The 20945-nt window shown below is 35.3% G+C and overlaps 2 protein-coding genes across 6 annotated transcripts in view; one reads left to right on the plus strand and one right to left on the minus strand.

The window, feature by feature from the left end:
• LOC136036884 (uncharacterized) overlaps window positions 1-20945 on the minus strand; it is a 104719-nt gene that overhangs the window by 14996 nt on the left and 68778 nt on the right. The window contains exon 3 of one of the 4 annotated variants that reach the window (XM_065719230.1): window positions 9949-10041. The exons of 2 other annotated variants lie outside the window; for them this stretch is intronic. In XM_065719230.1, coding sequence (XP_065575302.1) covers window positions 9949-10041 — 93 coding nt within the window. Of the gene's footprint in view, window positions 1-9948; window positions 10042-17535; window positions 17671-20945 lie in introns of those variants that run through there. One more of the 4 variants, XR_010619807.1, reaches the window with a different exon arrangement.
• The window catches only part of LOC136036882 (protein obstructor-E-like), a 76914-nt gene that overhangs the window by 297 nt on the left and 55672 nt on the right, over window positions 1-20945 (plus strand). The window contains exons 2-3 of one of the 2 annotated variants that reach the window (XM_065719226.1): window positions 12432-12623; window positions 17457-17651. The exons of the other annotated variant lie outside the window; for it this stretch is intronic. Of the exons in view, the coding sequence (XP_065575298.1) occupies window positions 12432-12623; window positions 17457-17651 (387 nt within the window). The remainder of the gene's footprint in view (window positions 1-12431; window positions 12624-17456; window positions 17652-20945) is intronic. 2 annotated transcript variants of the gene reach the window in all.

The raw sequence follows: 20945 nt of genomic DNA on the forward strand, positions 1-20945 counted from the left end.
GTGATTCGATCTCTGGGTCCCGTATTACCAAGCTAAGGTCAAATCCACTGCGCCACCACAGGACGATTGGTGTGTATATTTTAGAAGAATATCTTTTTTAAATCATACCACTGATGTGCTCCTACCCTCCAGTAGCCATATACAAAAGATCTCTTTTTCAGGAAGGGGCCACGTAATGAAACGAATTTATTTGACATTTTGAATATAAAGTACCAAAATATTTGTAAAAAGTTAGAATTTTTCTCACCCCTTCGGCATACGTCTCTGCTCTACGGCATACCATATGGAATTTTTTCCATTTTGGAATCTTTTTCTCTTTAAGTTTTAGCCTAAATCTACCGTACAAAACGAAATTTTGCAATTTGGCTTATTCAGAATATGGTGGTTGTCAGTTGTACTAATTTAAAAACATTTAGGGAATAAGGGGGGCGGTGGCAAAATTTATCTTTCCAAGTCTAGGGGGAGAGAGGTTCTTTTTTATTTTATTGAAAAATATCCGAGAAAAAGGTATTTTTCAATAAGTTTGCCAAAATGATACTTTTTAGAATCTTGAGGGGTGGGGCAAAAAACTTAAGAGGAGAAATCTCCCCGATTGAAGCTTCTGATGGTTACTGATTTCGCTGGTATTTGCGATTAAAACAGGACTAAACAGCTGGCTGGTAATGGTGGGTGTTCTTTTCCCAATTGTAATTCAAAACATTTAAATTAAAAACATTTTTGGATAGTCCTCTGATTCATTACCACTTTAAACTAGTAATAACAACAGATAATAGTATTTTTATTTCTTAGGTTGTAGTTACTGCCGCAACCAGTAGGCTATTATCAGAAACTCTATTGAATGGTCATTTTCAGTTTATTTGAATCCTGGTCCCTCCTCATCGTAATGCCGGCATACAGCCCCAGGCTAAGCTTAGAGCTTATTAAATTTATTAGTATATTTTCGAGTAGGCGTTAGAGCATTATTAGCACTGTTGATTAGTTTGTAACTACAAAAAAGAATACTAACCATCAAAATCAACAAATTTGGTGTTTAGCCTAAGGCCAGGGCCCCAGGCATTAGGGTAGCGAGGAGGATCTGAGGTTCCATAAAACTGAAAAGGACTACAAAGATCGATTTGACATTGAAAGAATATTTTTAACGCTAAGTACTTTTGGACGTGGGTACTAATTCACGAAAGTTTATGGGGGAATGGTAAAAATATTTTGTAAATTTTGATTTTTTTTTTCAATAAAGGTACGAGAGGGAAACATTCATTGAAAACTCCTTTAAAGGAGATATTTCAAAATCTGAGAGGAGGGAAATTGCCTCCTCCCCCACAAGGGCATAATTTATTATGTGACAGGGGGGCAATCGCCTCCCTCCCGTGACTCCACTTTGCCTCCCTTCCCAGCCAAATTTTAGAATCTCAAAGAATCTTATCAAAATTAAGATAGACCTACATAAGTCAAGCATTCACAGAAACAGATCTGTTTTCTCTGGTATACCTTTGCCTGAATAGCATTATATGACTCATTTTTCAGTGTCATTTTCTCTTTACTCGGGGAAATCGGCTCCAACTTTGCCTCCGCCCCATGGATTTTGACGAAATTACGCCACTGTTCCCCCGTCCAGTTGGAATTCCTACCTCCAAAGATGAAAATTATATTCAAAAAGAGCATTTATCAGCAAACTGAATGACTTATTTCTTTTTCAGCTGTCTCACTATGGTTTAAGGTGTATGTTGTAACATTAAGGTGAAAAATAGCCTAGTGTTTTCGGTTATTAAAAACAACATGTATTATCAAGAGATTAATAGATAGTCTTTGGCTTGCAGCCATTTAGTCTTACAAGGAATTAATTTAAAAATAAAGTTTTTTCCGAGGGAAGTAAAGAGTGAAGTTGAAACTTAAAACGGACAAAAAACTTCACAGCCCATCTAGTATACATTAGCGAAACTAGTGCAAATAAACCAACTAAATATGTTTTCCTATGTTTCTAGGATTAAAGAAAAATAGCGCTTTACTGAAAACACAAAAGTCATGTATAAAAAAACAGGAATATTGATTTTGGAGTAAAAAGTGAGTATGTAGCCTGACAGAAATAAATTAATTTATAAAGTTTTTCATAGTCTTACATCAGTTGTGACGTCAGTAACTTTCAGTATACAGTTAAAATTATCTTAAAAACATAAGTGTAAAATTAAATATTCTTTTAAGAACCGCAAAGCAATTGAACAGCATACAGAAATATTGGATTAATTTATCAGGTAGCATTTTGGCCTCGCCAGCTATAATAATAGTGAGTAATATACAAGAGAGAGAGAGAAAGGTTTATTTAAACAGCAATCGTAGCTCAAATGGCTAATTTGATGTTGAAGTACAAAATATGTTATTATGCACTATTATATATTGACATAAAAAAGGGACGAAAGAGTTCTGGTAGCGGTTTGTCCGAGCACGCACAGGCACAAGTTTTAGCTTCTGTCTCGTACGGCTGACTGTCAGGGCTTCTGGGGTTAAAATGTCACGGTAATCAGGAATAGACAGCAGTATTTTGCCAAACCTCAGGATAAGGTCACCCAAAAGGAGTTCATACAATCTTAGATTGTAAGGAACATGCATTAGCATTACCTAACAGATCCAATCAAACATCATATGAACTCTAGAAATCCGGTTATTTCTGTCTATACAACAGTGATTTTTAAGCTATGATACAAATTTTAAAGCTAGTCTATAGTCCTAATACTATCAAGATGGCTTTACTTCGAACTTGTCTTCAAACTAATCAATTGTCAATTTCAACATGTCAAACATGTCAATTTCAGAGCCAAAACAAAAGCCAGTCATTAAACTGAACCATTGTGAAGAAGTGATACCAAATTAAACAAAAAAAAATAATAAATAAATAAATAAAGCAACAATCCTAAAATGGATTATTGCTTTGTATTAAAAGGGATTAATCCTAAAAGGGATTAAATAAAAAAACTAGCTTTTTCTACTGAAAGTAACGAGGGACATTAAAACTCAAAACAAACAGAAATTATTCGCATATAAAAGGGAGTGTCCCCTCCATGCCTCATTCTTTATGCTAAAGTTTTTAATTTTTCAAAAAATAGAGCTATGAGAACGAGTCAAACTTTAGCACAAAGAGCGAGGTGTTGAGGGGACAGCCACTTTGATATACTGACTAATTTCTTTTCATTTTAAGGTTTAATATCCCTCCTTACTTTCGGTAGGAAAACTTGTTTTTCATTTAATTTTTGATTGTTTTTCAAATAATACCAGGAATTCTGACCTCATCTTCACGGAGAAGCCCCCTCACCATGGAAATATCCTCTAGACAATACAATCCCGGTGACAATGTACCATGGACAATTACTCTTGACCACTCCGCGCGTAAAATTGAGACGGAAAAGAGAAAGGAAGACACATAAAAAGAATTTTGTATAAGAATTCTGGCAAATTCCCGCAGTGTATAATTTCCCCTGACAAGTTCACTCCCTGGAAACTTCCCTCCCCATGGAAAAACCCCCAGCACAAAATTTCCCCCCATCAAAAAAAAATGTATGCATGCATCCCAATAACAAATACTATGCGTACACAATGGGCACGTTTTTAATTTAAAGAACTTTCCCATGGGGCTGGGGGGGTGTTATACCCTAAGGCATAGTTATTTGGCCTTTCAACTATGGTGAACAAAATGACCATCTCAAAATTTTGATTGAACAATTTTGGGAAAAAAGTGGCGGGGGAGGTGGCCCAGTTGCCCTCCAATTTTATGGTCACTAAGAAAGTGCACTAGAACTTTCAATTTTTGTTTGAATGTACACTCTTCTGATATTCTAGGACCACTGGGTTGGTACAGACGACCCTAGGGAGCACACACACGCACGCACACATACACACACACACACACACATACATACACATACACACACACATACATACACACACACATGCATACACACACGCACACATACACACACACACACACACACACACATACACACACACACACACACACACACACACACACACACACACACACACACACACACACACACACACACACACACACACAAACAAATAAACAGGCATTCGTGATCTTTTTTCTGGAAAAAAAAATAACAAATTCCATACTTTTGCAGATGGGAGCTTGAAACCTGTACAATAGGGTGGCATAAAACGTTAAATCTAATGGTGGGATTTTCATTAGGATCACTTGACTTTTAGAGGGTGTTTCCCCCTTTCTTCGAAAATCAGTAAAATTAGAAAATCAATTTTCTAAGGCTTTTAAACTTTGGTGATTTATATATTTGAAATCAGCATAAAAAACCAATTCTTTTAATGTATCTATTGGTATCAAAATCTTTTTCTTTAATCGTTATTTAGAGTTTCGGTTACTATGGAGCCGGGTTGCTCCTTACTTACAGTTCATTACCATGAACTGTTTGAACCGCGATTTTCTCAGATTTTTCTTTTGGTTGTTATTAGGTATATAAGAGAGTTGCTCCCTCCTCAGTACCTCGCTCTTTATGCTAAAATGTTTCTGAATTTTTTAAAAGCTAATTATTCTAATTAAGCGGTCCTTTTGTGTCAGGAGTCATTCTTAAATAATTGGAACAAAAAGTCAAACATTAGCGTAAAGAGTGAGGCACTGAGAAGGAAGCAACTTCCTCATATACGTAATAATTTCTGTTCGATTTTAAGTTTCTATGTTCCTTACTTTCAGTTTGAAAAAACTTGTCTTTTTTTTATCTAATAACAAACACGAGCCAAAAACATAAAATATCTTTCGTTTATTATCACATAAAATCACAGTTAAGAGGCTGCGTAAGATAATATTAAATCCTAAAACTAGCCGAAAAATAACACAAACGAATTATTGTTTATATCGGCCATTATTTAACAAAATTCTGACTTAAGCGAAAAGAGCGAGGTACTGAAGAGGGTAAAAACTCCCTCCTATACGTAATATGAGGGGGTTTCTTCCATGGAGAGTTCCTCCCACGTAACTCTCTCCCCCTGACTCCCCTACCAGAAAAATTCCCCTGAAAATTTCTGTATACTTCCCAATAACCAATACTATATGTAAACAATGGGCAAAGCTCATAGCTTGCAACCCTTCCCCCGAAGACTGTGGGGGTTTAAGTCGTCCTCAAAGACAAAGTTAACAGACTTTTCTATTATGTTGAACAAAATGGCTATCTCAAAATTCTTATCCGGTGACTGTGGGAAAAAATGAGTGTGGGAGGGGGTGTAGTTGCCCTGCAATTTTTCGGTCACTTAAAAAGGGCACTAGTACTTTTAATTTCCGTTCGAGTGAGCCCTCTAGTGACATTCTATGACCACTGGGTCGATGTGATCACTCCTGGAAAAAAAAAAACATGTAAGCAATCATCCGTGATCTTTCTTCTGGCGAAAAAATACAAAGTTCCACATTTTTGCAGATAGGAGCTTGAAACCTCTACAGTAGGGTTCTCTGATAAGCTAAATCTGATGGTGGGATTTTCATTAATATTCTATGACTTTTAGGGGCATTTCCCCCTTTTTCGAAAATAAGACATATTTTCTCTTGCTCGCAGCTTTTAATGGGTAGCACTATATTTAATGAAACTTATATATTTAAAATCATCTGAAAAATACAATTCTTTTGATGTATCTTATCCGTATCAAAATCCCGTTTTTTAGAGTTTCGGTTACTATTGAGCCGGGTCGCTCCTTACTTACAGTTCGTTACCACGAACTGTTTGATTGATAATATTTTTATTCTGTAAAAAATGACCTTAATTGGTTTGCTTTTATTGCCCCAAAACTCCTGTATTTTATGTTTTCAATAAAGCGCTAGTTTTCTATGATCCTAGAAACATAGGGAAATATAATTAGTTGGCTTGTTTGTACTAGTTTTATTGATATATATTAGATAGGCTGTGAAATAATAATTTTTGTCCGTTTTAAGTTTTGACTTTACTCTTTACTTCCGTCGGAAAAACTATTTTTTCTAAATTAATCTTTGTTCGTTTTTTATTAAAATCAAACAGTTCGTGGTAACGAATTGTAGTAAGGCGCGACCCGGCTCCAAAAGGAAATGAAAGTAAAAAATCGGAATTTTGATACTAATAGATATATCACAAGAATTAGATTTATATGCTGAATTTAAATATATAAGTTTCACCCAATTTAGTCTTACCCATCAAAAGATACGAGCCTGAGAAAATTAGTCCTATTCTGGAAAATAGGGGAAAACACCCCCTAAAGGTCACATAATCTTAACAAAAATCATACCATCGCATTCAGCGTATCAGAAAACCCCGCTGTAGAAGTTTCAAGCTCTTATCTACAAAATTGTGGAAATTCGTATTTTTTGCCAGAAGACCGATCACGGGTGCGTGTTAATTAATTAATTTTTTTTTTCCCAGGGGTGATCGTATCGACCCAGTGGTCCTAGAATGTTTTTAAGAGGGATCATTCTAACTGGAATTAAAAGTTTTATTGCCCTTTTTAAGCGACCGAAAAAATTGGAGGGTGCCTAGGCCCCCTCCCACGCTCATTTTTATCCCAAAGTCAACTGATCAAAATTTTGCGATAGCCATTTCGTTCAGCATAGTCAAAAAACGTAATAACCATGTCTCTGGGGACAACTTAATCCCCCACAGTCCCTAGGGGGGGGGGGGGCTGCAAGTTAGAAACTTTGGCCATTGTTTACGTATAGCAATGGTTATTATGAAGTGTACAGAGATTTTCAAGGGGACTTTTTCACGTTGCGGTGGAAGTGAGTCGGGGAGAGTGGGCTACATGGGAGGATCTTTCCATGGAGGCATTTTTCATGAGGGATGATAATATCCATGAAAGGGTGCAGGATTTTTTAGCATTATTTAAAAAAAAAAATAGAAAATAAATACTTCTTTTCAACTGGAAGTAATGAGCAGCATCAAAACTTAAAACGAACATAAAATATTACGTATATAAGGGGGTTCATCTCCTCAACAATTCCTTTGCTTTTTACGCTAAAGTATTTTTAGTAATTTCAGCTATTTTTTCTACGGTCTTTGTGATTCAGGGGTCATTCTTAAAGATTTGGGACAAAATTCAAGCTTTAGTGCAAAGAGCAGGGTATTGACGCGGGGGCGAACCCCCTCCTATACGTAATAAAATACACAAATATAGAAGTTCGCTACGTAAGTTAATTCTTAAGGTACATATGTTTATTACTAACAAAAGCGTTCATAAGAAAAATCTAGTTCCATTTTTAAGTAACCAAAAATTGGAGGGCAACTAACCCTGCTTCCCCACCACTTTTTTTGTATCAAATCATCCAATCAAAACTATGAGAAAGCCATTTTGCAAAAAAAAAAAAAATAATATGCAAATTTTGTTTCATTTTTTTATGTGCGGTGAACCAAAATCAAAACATGCATTAATTCAAAACGTTCAGAAATTAAATTGAAAAAAAAGTTTTTTTTAACTGCAAGTAAGGAGCAACATTAAAACTTAAAAAGAACAGAAATTATTCCGTATATTAAAGGGGCTGTCCCCTTTTTATACGAAAGTTGTATCACAAGGGTACACTATCTCTAAAATTGTTAATGTCCAGAAGAGTAAAACAAAAGATTTAAACTTTTTTATTTCCCCTCCAATAACGGTGAAACAAAAACGGATCAATATGTGAATCAATATACATCAATCTATGTTTTGTTTTACAGTTGATGGAGGGGAAATAAAAAAGTTATGAGGTTTTGTTTTTGCTCTTCTGAAAACTTACATTTATGGAGATACATCCTTTTGATACCCAAATGACGATTTGCTATTGGGATGTATGCAGACACTTTCTGGTGGGATTTTAAATGGGGAGAATTTTCCATTTGGAGGGAAATTTCCGCGGATAAACGTTACCAGGATAAATTTTGCACTGGGGAATTTGCCAGAATTCCTACACACAATTCTTTTAATTTGTCTTACTTTCTATTTAGTGACTCAATTTTGCACGTGGAGATGGTGGAGGGAATTGTCCCGGGGAAATTTTCAGTTTGGTTCGAATTATATGGGGGATTTTTCTGTGAGAGGGGGTTTCTCGTATGAAATACTCTCCATGGGATAATTTTTTGCGGAAAAACTTCCCATTGGTGAGTTTTGGGAAAAATTCTCCACGGAGGAAGAAATTTCCAGCATTATTTGAAAACAGTCAGAAATAAAAAAGATCATGGCAGCGTTGTTTCTATATTAAATTAAATAATAAAAAAAAAGTTTTTTTTTTAACTGCAAGTATAGAGCGACATTAAAACTGAAAAAGAACAGAAATTATTCAGTATATGAAAGGGACTGTCCCCTCCTCAATGCCCCACTCTTTACGCTAAAGTTTGACTCTTTCTGTCATCTCTACTTTTTAAAACATTAAAAAATTTAGCGTAAAGAGTGGGGCGTTAAGGAGGGGACAGTCCATTTCATATACGGAATAATTTCTGTTAGGCAAATTTCTGTAAGGCAAATTTTCTCAGGCTCGTAGCTTTTGATGGGTAAGACTTAACTTGATGAAACTTATATATTTAAAATCAGCATTAAAATTCGATTCTTTTGATGTAGCTATTGTTATCAAAATTCCATTTTTTAGAGTTTTGGTCGCTCCTTACTACAGTTCGTTACCACGAACTGTTTGATAAGACACCTCCAGAAAATACTGTAGACGGCCTTGACAGCTACGAAAAACGTTCGTTGAACAAAAAGCTGTTTTTCTCGGCTAACTTCGCCTGAAAAAGTCATAATGAAGACAGGGCTTTTCATTATATTACCGTTTGTAATAAATCTCACTTGCAAATGGTAATAGGATAAAAAGCACGTTGATATGAGCAAAAGTTTTCAAATGAGCCATTAAATACCACTCTCAAAGTTCTGGTAGCCCACTAGCCCTAGCTTTTCCACATGAGAAATGGCACCAAAAGTGTCGTTTTTAGTGCCATTCGAAACTTGCTGATGGTGGAATTTAAAGGAATAGCGTAGGTATGACCAATATTTTAAAATGGACTATCAAATCTATCTAAGATGTTCTGGTAGCCCACTAGCCGCACCCCTTGAGAAACGGTATAAAAAGTGCCTTTTAGTCGTGCAATATGACACTTGCATATGGTGGAATTTATATAACCACGTACACGAAGGAAATAGCTTTTGAATGACCTCAAGCATCTCTCTATGATGCTCTAATAACCTGCTAGGCCTGGAAAAAAGAAAAAGGCCATTTCCACGCTTTTTAACATTTAGTTACTTTGGGCTGTGATTTGCTCTTTACTAGGTTGCAGCTAATGCTTAAAAAAAAACCAAAAACTAGTTAACATTGAAATCTCTGAAATCTAACAGACGGTGGGATTTTTAAAAACCTAGTAAATATAAGAAATAGCTATATGAGTCATTAAACATCTATCTACGATGGTGTGGTAGCCTGTTAATGTTTCAACAGCTTACTGATTAGCAGAAAATTTATGAAACTTACTAAGGGGGCTGAGAGGAGGAATGTACGGGAGGCGTTGTCTTAAACCTCTAGTTAAGGGTTCTGGAACATATATATTACAACAGTATACCTGCTTTGTACTCCAGAGCTTTACCACTTAAGAAGTAGTACCAAAAGTGTTGTTTTCAGTGCTATATCTCACTTATGAATGGTAGAATTGATAAAAAAACAAAACAAAAAAAACACGTATATATGAGCAATAGCTTTCAAATGAGCCATTAAATATCACTCTTATAAGCTCTGCTAGCCCAAGAGCCCCAGCCTTTCCACTTGAGACATGGCACCAAAAGTGCTGTTGTTAGTGCCATTTTGAACTTGCAGATGGTGGAATTTATAAGAAGAACGTAAATATGAGCACTATCTTTTATATGAGCAATAAAATATCTTTCTACGATGCACTGATTGCTCGCTATTGCTACCCCTTGAAAAATGGCACAAAAAGTGTCATTTTAGTGCCATATAGTACTTACAGATGACGGAATTCATAAAAACCGCGTACATATGAGAAATAGATTTTGAATGAACCATTAAGCATCTCTCTATGATCTGGTAACCCGCTGGACCTGGAAAAAGAAAATAAAAAAAAACGGGAGCCAGATCAGTACTAACGATGCAAAAAAAAGGGATTTTCCTTGTTGTTTAAAGAGAGGGAATGTAATTTCCCTGAACAAGGTTTTTGACCATGCTGATTCTAATAGTATACATTTCATTTAGATCTAAAGCCATTTTTGAGCTATTTCAGGCTTTTAAAATCCCCATAAACTTCTTTTTGCCATAAACTTTTACCTTTAAGACGAACCGAAACAATAGTTACAATTCCTTAATCAGTGTCAGATCACAATTTTTTCACAAGACAGTTTTTTTTCGAAACTCATTTTTAACTTTAGGTTACTATGAGCCCTAGTTCGCTCTTTACTAGGTTGCTGCTACCGCTTTAACCATGGTACACTAAGGAAAGGGTGACTACAAAATCCCACCCCAGAAATCTCTGGATTTTGCAGTTATCTGTGCCTCTTTTTGTCTTGACAGCAAACTATGACATTAATTTTTTTAGTTTCAAACATAATATAATTATAATAAAACATAATAGTGGAAAATATTGACGCCGAGCTTTAGCTACACTGTATTCCACATATTGTGACCATTTTGTCTTATTTTTAAGTGGAATATATTCGTTATTGAATAAGAATTATTTGCGCTAGAACCGTATTGCTAATTTTAGATATTGCGAATTTTTACTGTACCTTCCCACTTCATGTCGTAACTTCTTTTTGACTTTATTAAGCAAGAAACGATATACAAAGGAGACAGGGAGGCAATTCGTTTTGTCTCCTTTAACAATAGAGAGAGAAAAAAGAAGAAGGAATTACACCTCAATAGCTCACACGGAGTACATAAAAAAGAGAGAAAGAGAGAGAGAGAGAGAAGAAGCGGGAAAAAAAATCGACTCGTAGACACTGATGGGACTTAACAACTAATTTATAAATAAATCCCATTACATTCAGTCCCCACTACTATAGGCAGAAAGAACTATCTCTTTCAATTTCACACGTTCTATTGAGAAGTACGGTGCTACCGACATTATTCAATTGTTTGAATTGCTTAGTACTAATTTAACATGACATGTCTTTGTGTCCCTAGGCCCAAACCATGATATTATCCGTGTATTTTCGTCCCTCATTAAGGTTTATGTTATCTGTGTTTCTATGCGTTTGATTTTTCTTCCTTTTTAGATTTACTCCGCTTATTTTGTCTAAAAATGGTTTATAAATGAACTATTCTTATTATTATTCTGCCTGTGAGTCAGGAGATCACTTACTATGTGTTCCTTTCACAAATTTTTGAAAAAAAAAATGGCCATAACTGTCAATAAATGCACCGATATGCATTTAAAATAGTAGATTTTAAGTTTCTTGCAATTCTCATGTTATAATCATTTTGTTATCTAGTACAATACCTTAGTGGTGAGATGACTAATTTTCATAATTGGTATAACAATTAATTTTTATAATTGGCATAACAATTAATTTTCATAATTGGTATAATAATTCATTTTTGACCCACTATAAAGTAGAGAGCTATTGACAGATAACAGCCTTGAAAACTCATTATTTAACAAAATTTATCAAGTCATTGTTTTAGAGATAAAAGGATAGTTGCGATTTTTTCTTCCAAATTTGTAACAGTCAAGAAAAAGAAATATTAATAAAAAATAAGACACTGACAAATTTTGACCACTGGGTTTTATTTTTTTAGCTCCAAGTGACAAATATGACCCTTCAAAAATTCTTGTTAAAAAAGCCTAATAAATTAATACTAATGGGCAAAACGGGGCTAGTTCTTATTTTTCTGCTTATCAATTCATTTATAAATTATTTTCAATTATTTTCTTATCAATTTATAATCTAGAAGCGTCAACAAAGTATTTTCATCAAACAAAATAGTAAGAAAATAACTTTTATCCATTTATTACCCACTATATTCTTTTTCCGGTGGGTTTGCACTCATTTATGAATGTTAGTGATATACTGGATATAATAGTTATTTTATTTCCGTGGTAAAATTAACGTAAATATTTATTGTATCTACCTTGATGTTATGAAAACAGCAAGATTATTCACAAGTTTGGTGCTATGGATATATTGGCTTCATTCGAAAAGTTGCATTCGAAGTTCAAAAAGGACATGGGATTCGCCCAGCTAACCTGGAATTAGGGTCCATTTCATCCTTTTATACTGTTATTCTGGTCAGACCTGGCACCAAAATTTTCTTTGGCTTATTGGTGTTATTTACTCCAGTTGTTTTGCATTTTTGTCAGAGTGATATTTCTAAGTTATTTTATGTATTATCTTTTCTCCTTTAAAATGGTTTACTCCGTTTCCTATTAAAATATGATTAAAACTATATTATTAACTATTATATACTGAAGAATTTTAGTAAACTTTTTTTTCAGTTCCAATCGAAAAATGCGAGCCTTCGAAAATTCCCTATAAAATTGCTGACGATGAATTTTGCGACAAGTTCACTCTCTGTGAAGCTGGTAAACCAACTGAGATGTCTTGCCCAGATGGATTAATGTTTGACTTTAGAAGAGGAAAGTGTGATATGCCCCATGTGGTAAACTGTGAAAGCAGAACCAAGACACGTTAGTATTACTACTTCTTTTGTTCTGAGTGAAAATGTAGCTGCCTGTTGTTCCTCGGGAATGTTTTGTAGTGACATTTCTTATGCTTGTGGTATCACCAAGGATGTAAGCAAGGGAGATGGGGGATTGGACTTTGCACTCTTTCCGTATAACCCAAGATATAGTTTATTCAAATTATCAAACAGAGTTGTTGTTTTTTTTACTATTGACCCCAAACCAAATACCTTTTTTCATTATTGGCCATCTGAATTTATTACTACTGCTACTAATAACTCACCGCAGCGCCAAGCCACCTGAGGCCAACACAGCTATGTACGCTCCTTCTCCGCCCCAATCTATTCAAAGCCTCCCTCTTTACACCTTCCCAGGAAGTTCTCATTTCCTTTAAATCTTTCTTTATGACATCCTCGCACCCCAGACAAGGACAACCTGCTTTCCGTTTAGCCCTGGAAGGTTGGCCGAAACGAACAATCTTCGGCAATTTGTCATCCTTCATCCGCAGAACGCACCATAGCCATCTCAACCTTTCTTTCATTATAGGCTTAGAAAGTGGGATTGTACCACATTTTTTGTACAGCCTATTGTTTGAAATATGGTCAGTTAGCCGGGTGCCCAGAACAATTCGTAGGCAATTTATCTAGGAAACATATAGTAAATCTTCATCCGCTTTCCGGAGCACCCATGCTTCAGAGCCGTAGTGACCACTGTCACCATTGTTCTTTCCAATAATCTAATCTTGGTTTGAAGATTTATCTTCCTATTCTTCCAACCTTTTTTTAACTGAAACTACCCTGAACCTTGGCTATTGAACTTTTAACATCTTCACTGCTCCCACCGTCTTTATTAATAATACTACCAAGGTAAGTGAAGATGCCAACCAGATCAAACTTTTCGTTACCCAACGTCACCTTTTCATTATCACTTATTCCTAGCCATAGTGACTTAGTTTTCTTAACATTAATTTTAAAACTATTCTAGCACCCTGAACTCGCAAAAACTCTAAAAGTTCATTCACTTTGCACATACTATCATCTAGAATGCTTAATTCGTCAGAATAATATAAGTCCAGGAGAGTTTTTCCTCCCCATTTGATTACGTGGTCTCCCATTGCCTCCATCAAAATGATCCATATAAGGGGGGATAGAACACAACACTGCTTAACTCGTGATTTAACGCAAAACCAGCTGCTAACCCCATTTCTTACCTTAACAGCAGCAGTGTTTTTCTCTTGGTCTTTTCGTTGTTAATATATTACAAATATTCACGCTTAAAAGTCCCCTTGGTCCGCTTTTGACCTGTCTTTACCTCCTATGATCTACGATTTCTGGCCTTGAAAAGGAAATCTTAATACAAAAAGTAGTTCCATCTGGGATTGAACATCTTCTATGTATTAAGAAAACGCGATAATCCCTATGCCATAGAACCATGGTCATTCAAGTGCAAAAACACTCAAACTATTCACGAGACCACTTTACCGACACTCTCCAACCGCACTCTCTGCCAAGTTATATATAGTATTACTGCAAATGCACTGAGTTTGTTCTTTCTTATGCTCCTCCTCCTGAAAATTTACTCCTTCTCTGACCAAATTTCACCAATCTTGCAGTACTTTTACGGACAAAATTAGCACTTCTTCACTTGCAAAAAAAAACCGTTTTCGAATTTTAAATATCTTCATGTGTTGTCTAAGGTTTTTATTTTTAATCTTCCCTTGCTCCGTATTTTCCATTATATTACCCAAACGTACTTCGATATAACTAAATATTATAAGCATTCAGATGAATATGTGTGCGCGTTCTGATGCGAGATTTTCAGCTCTTCTTTTTGTAAAATACAGAATTTTGCTTTTTTCTTCAGACTGACTGGATTTACGTCGTAGTGCTCGTATGAACCAGGAATCATAAAATAAAGGGGATATTCAAATCATTCAAAAATGAAGCAGCCCTTAAGCTCTAGCGCTCGTCGTGAAACAGGAATCCTCCCAAAATAGAATCCTTGAAAGGGTGCTGAGACGAAATTCCATGGTTTCGACCGATATTCAGGCTCTTCTGACATTACTTTCAAGAAATTACGCAGAAAGTGCCCCCCTAAGCCCGAAATTCTAAATTTCTGGTTATATCTGATTTGAATTAGGAAATAAACCAATTTTATACTTCTGGCCCCTCCCTCTCCTCGAAAAAAGATAATTATTGCAAGCAAGCCGTAGGTTTTGATATAAGCAATTGGCGCTATTATTTTAGCCATAATACTGTTTTTTAAGCATATGGGAGTTCTGCAATAGTCAATTGGGTTTGTTTCAAGTGAGCTTGGGCAAAATTTAAGCAAATAACCACAAATAAATCAGATTAAAGCAAAATTTTTATAAAAAATGCCGTAGGCAAGCCCCCTTTCTGGGTGTATGTGACTTTTTTTACTATGCTAGATAACTCTTTAACTTTACTAATGAGTGATGGCAAAAGAAGGTAAGTCCGAATAATTGTATTGTAAATAACGTAAAGATATTTATTTAATATTAGGATGAAAAAGGATGATCTATGGGATAAATTAACGCTAGTAAATATTAGCGCTGTATGCATATTCTTTTGAACTAATCCCACCTCAAAATTTTTAGGGTTATCAGCGACTGCATGTTTTTTATTATGTAATTTCGGTTTTTCATGTTTTGTTTACCTGGTAAGAAATGAAGAAATTGTTACTTATACTCCTGTTTTGAGGCCCGGACATAGGTGTCATTCAGAGGGGGGGGGGGGGGTGACTCCCATTCCCCTCCAACGATTCGGAAAATATTGTAGTTTATTAAATAAATGTAAAAACCATTAGTGGTGAAAAATTGGTTTATGTGCTCCCTGGTTCATTTTTTTTGCCAAAACACAAATTAGGACTAGCATAAAAGATACATTCTAAATTAACTTTTCATTAAATTATCGTCTAAGCGGCAAGAATTACGACAGAGCTAGTTTTGTTTGGATTTAAATAGGGTTGGGTAAGTGCACAAAAGAGCTACGTCCTATGCGCGCCAGGTGCTGATAACTCACCAGTGAGCCTCTGTCACAGGACAGACGCGGAAGCAGGATTGGCAGTGTAATTTAATGTTTTTTTCATGTATTTGTATTATTATGTATTGTGTAAAAATTTTAAATTAACTGAGCATCGTCTTTGCTGAATAGTAATTTTTCTTCGTTACTGCTTAAAGCAAAAAAAGTAATTAAAAGATTTAGTGAAGGCCCACGCCACCTTTACTTGTTTAGAGTTTAGTTTTGGGTATTCATTATACAATTAATAAACAAATAAGTTTTAAGGCACCTTAAAACACATTTGGGCTTTTTTGTTCCATTCCTTCCAAAAGTTTTCTATGTACGTGACTGAACGGAAGCATTGCACCAATGAAGTTTTCACATACTTTTTTTTCTATATAATTATTCTGCTATAAGACTACCAAATTAAAAAAAAATTAATTTTAAAAGATGCGCTTGAATTTTCTCCCTTTTTTACTTTCTAAAATTCTACAAAATTTAACGATAAGGCCTTTTTCCAACAACAGTGAAAAGAAAAATCTTAACTTAAAATATATAGAATTATCCTTAATATGAGTCATTCCCCTCATACCGCTGATCTTTTCTTTCATGTTTAATTTTTTATCTTATTATAAACCTTCGAAAATTTACTTTGAGCAATAACATTTTTACCTGCCACGATCTGAGACAGGGTCAGATCCAGGGAGAGCGTGAGGGGAAACCCGTCTTCCAACCCAAGATTTTTCGGCGCCCTCATTTCTTGTTTTCTCTTTTTACTTTCTTTTTAGAATAAATTTGTCGATTGGTCAACTATTGCCACCTTTATCAAAATGAATAAAGGTGTCACTACAGTACTGAGAAGCAGTTGGTAGACAACAACTGACTATTATCAACTGAATATACTTAAGAGCAACCTCAAAATTTTAAACTGAATCCTAAGATAAATTATAGCATAATTAAGTTGGGACCTAGGAGGAAAGCAGTGGCTTGTATTTAGGATTATTTGTGTATGCCTTAAAGTTTAGTGTCATTCTTTACTGTCATTTGAAAAGTTTAGGTTTATTCTAAATTCGCTTATAATTTGATCTGTGATTTTTATTAATAACATATATAAATGTTTCAGTGAATAATGGTTCTTGACAATGAAGTTTTACATTTTAGTACATCATTTTTATACTGCATGTGATTATTTGGATTTAATTGTTTGCCGAAGAATATTATTAAATTAGAGGTACGGCTTCAATTATAGTACGATATAGCACGGTTTTCAATTTTATAATAGAGGCCAAAAGGCTTCAATTTTCATTAAATCCCAAATGAGGCTGAAGAGTGAGAATGGGAGAGATGGTGGTTCAAGAATCCAGCTCAAGTTTAAAGTTACTTATCTTTAAAGTTCAACGTTTCTCTCTACTTTTGTGTAAAAAGAAAAATCTTCAGTACAATTTTAGAATGATTATTACCTCCTAAACCCGTCTTCTGCACCTTTTATATTAAACTATCTCTTGTAAAAATTGGTTGCAAATTCCGTTTATCGACAGAAAAATTGAGAACAAAGAAAAAATTAGATCATCAGTTTTTCAGAACAAGGCGAGCGTTAAGTTGAAATTTGTCGGCTATTTTTAAATTTAGTCTAGTGTCAGGTCCCTCTATCTCTTTCTCCTTCTCTCTTCCTCTTATTTTTTACTCTATCTCTCCTTCTCCCTCTTTTTTCTCTATCTTTCTTTTTCTCTTTCTTTCCTGTACGACTATTAAATTATAACTTTCACGGATAGCTTTTAGCACTTTTGTTTATTCTAAAATATGATCTTGATTATTTTAGAAAATCCAAGATCTACGCTTAACTGTCCAAGAGAAAACGGCATGTTTGAAGTTGAAGGAACATGCAATCAATTCTATCATTGTACAGATGGCAGACATACATTGATCACTTGCCCAGAAGGTGTCATTTTTGAGCCAAAAGTTGGTGCTTGTATCCATCCAGATCTTTCCAATAGGAAAAATTGCAGTGCCGCCGGTAAGTCGTTCATATAGAGCTGGAGAAAAATACCGTATCAACACTATACAGCACCCAACAACACTTAATACAGTACCCAAAAGCAGCGATGCATTGATTCCTGTAGGTTCTAGGGCCATTTAAAGCTAGAATTTTTAACCGAGAAGCACAGTAGCCATCAAAACTTGAGTGCGATTAAAATTTCGGTACTTGATAATTAAACGAAACACTACCCAAGAAGTGAAATTAGGATAATCCTAATAAAATAACTTTCATATAACCTTTAGTTTATATAATAATATAATTTGGGCTATATATTTGCATATTAGGGGGAGGAGGTTAGTAAAGTATTCTGGCACACCCTTAGTGTAACCTAACCTAGCCCCCCCCCCTCAATGCGCAAATATATAGCCCAAATTGCATAAGTCCAATACATTCCGTCACCCGTCATTTGTATTTGTGGCTCTGAAACCGGTTTTCTGAGATCTTATCGAGGCGTAATTCAAATGTGTGTCGCATAACAAGTACCAAAGTTTCATAACTGTGATCATGTTTTTTCACCAAAAACCAAAGAAAATGATTCTAAAACGATGGATAAATTCTGAAGATTCAAAATCGTAATTTATCTTCTTTTCATTGTACAAGTTTACGAATTGGCCCCACACAATGCAAATCGCTGAGTATCTGACGTATCAGTACATTTCGAAAGTTTTGTTACTAGGATACAATGCCTCTAAGTATCGATACCAAGTATTACCTAGATCTAAGCTAATAAATGTTAAATTAGTATTTATCCATCATGGACAAATGTTTTTGATTATTCTACGTAAATTTTGCGATCGAGACTAGATTTCATTTGAATTTTGATACTTTTTTTTTTTTTTTTTTTTTTTTTTTAATGTTTGTGTTGGGATAATTTCTCAATGCTGATGGATAAAGGATAATAAAATGGTTTTAATGGTTGAAAGGGTAGGGGGGACGGCTTGGTTGCGGGCCTTCTATCAAATGATAGTTGATTTTTCGTTTATTATTTGAGCAGCTATTTAGGAACGTCCACTGATGAATTTTTTCATTCCCATATAAGTGTTTAAAAGCCCTTTCTTTTGTGGGGGGGGGGGGGAGGTTTTTGGATTTTCAACAATATAACTTCTTGGCCGTTCATTTAAACATTCTAAAAGAAATACTACAATAAAATTAAAACACAGAACATGACCTCAAAAAAGCACAGCTCATGCGTGGCATAAAAATACAAAAAAATAAACTAATTAAGTAAACTTTAGAAAATAACTATGGGACAGATGGACTATTCTAAATCGCTTATTCATTTTGAGAATTAATGACGATGGAGATTATTTTACGGAATATCCAGCTTGATTCTACTGTCTTGAGAATCAAAGAAAAATTAAGATGGTTAAGCCATGAATAGATCATTACAAATTAAGAACATTGTGCTTTTTAACCATCTACCTCGAGTCAAATGAAAAGCATTTTGTCTGGTGCGACAAGAGGCTGCGAGGGAGGATTTGAAGGAAATTGTGGCTTCATGGTAGGACTTAAAGAAAGACGCTTATGATAGTTCAGGGGGGAGGAATGTGAACAGCTGTGTTGGCCACAGGTGACTTATTCCCAATAGTAAAGAATACGGCATTGGACTTAACAGTTCCTACCGGCAGTGCTGAACTTCGTTTCTTGACCCTTCGGCCAGGAAGTACAATGGGGGGGGGGGATGTCAACTATACTGTGCTTTCACACACCCTTCCTGTTTACCTTCCGCAGATTTCTCCAGGTACCCATTTAGAGCTGGGTCAACTCTGGCTGAGCTTACAGAGTCACGCCACTGACCCCCGTCCCTAACTGAATAATTGGGTACACTAGGATTCGAACCCTCACCCTCTGGGACAAAAGATCCTAAATATATAGAGCTAAATGTATAGATAATCCTAAATGTACAGAAAAAGTATAAAGCTAGAGAAAAAGTTTCGTATAGAGCAGGAGAAAAAGTTTCAGTAGCAAATGCAAAGCATGCTTCACCATCAGCCGAATCTACAAAGGCTCTTCAGATTTTCAATCGGGAGTCTTTAGGAGAAAAACTGATCCATTCAAGTCATGGAAGTCTCGTAATATGTGTCTCAGAAATATGTGTATGAGGTGACAGGAGGTGATCAGTTCCAAGGCTAGCGATTTAATCAAACACTTGGGGTACAATATATACATTAAAAGAATTGTCTTTTTATGCAATTTCTAGTATGTAAACTTCATTGAGTTTAATGTACCCATCAATAGCTACGAACCTAAGAAAATTTGCATGATTTTCGAGAAAGGGAGAAACACCCCAAATAAGTTAATGAATTTTAATGAAAAGCGCACCATCAGATTCAGCATATTATGGAATCCTTCTGTAAAGGTACCAACCTCCCATCTGCAAAAACGTGGAATTTTATATTCTTTGTCAGAAGAAAGATCACGGATATGTGTTTATTTGTTGTTGTTTCTATCAACTAGCCCCCCTCCCATGCCTTTTTCACCCGAAGTCATCAAATCAAAATCTTGATATATCCATTTTGTTCACCATGTCTGAAAGATCAAATAACTGTGCCACTAGAGATGACATGAACCCCACAACCTGGGGGGAAAGTGGTAAGTTCTGAATTTTGCCTGTTATCTACGTATAATATTTTATTTGTAAGTAAACAAATATTTTTCGAAGAGGGAGAATTCTCTGGGGGGATTTTCTACGGGTGACGATTTTTGACGGGCAGGGAAGTTTCTGGGAATGAACTTACAAAGAGGAATTTTACATGGGATAACTTACCGGAACTATGCAAAATTTGTCCTACTTTCTTTTTGTCGATTCAATTTTTCATCTTGAGCTTTTTAAGAGCCAACAATGTTGTTATTTTATTAGTGGTTTTTTAATTGATTGCTATGATGCTGACTTTCGAATGCATTGAAAAGCTGTCTCAGCCTTGAAACAATTACACGGGTATTTTTATTAAGGGGAGATAAATGGGGTAAAGGAAGGTACAAATTTAAAATAACGTCGGCAGATTATGCAGGGATTGTAAGAAACTTTATTCCAAGCCCAAAGAAAATTTGAGATTTTCAGAGGGAACGGAATGAGCAAAAGTTCTGTAATTCCAGCCTTTTTACTGAGTAGCCTGGAACTGCCTAACGGACAACTACGAATTTGATTGGGAATGAGATAATTGAGTAAACTTTTAAAAGCTGGAGAGAACATTTTTCCTTCGTCACTTCCAGTGTATTCCATACTCTAACTGTTTCTCTAACCGATAAGAGTCCCAGTTTCCTTTGCTT

The sequence above is a fragment of the Artemia franciscana genome, chromosome 16 (genome assembly GCF_032884065.1).
Source record: "Artemia franciscana chromosome 16, ASM3288406v1, whole genome shotgun sequence".
Lineage (NCBI taxonomy): Eukaryota > Metazoa > Arthropoda > Branchiopoda > Anostraca > Artemiidae > Artemia > Artemia franciscana.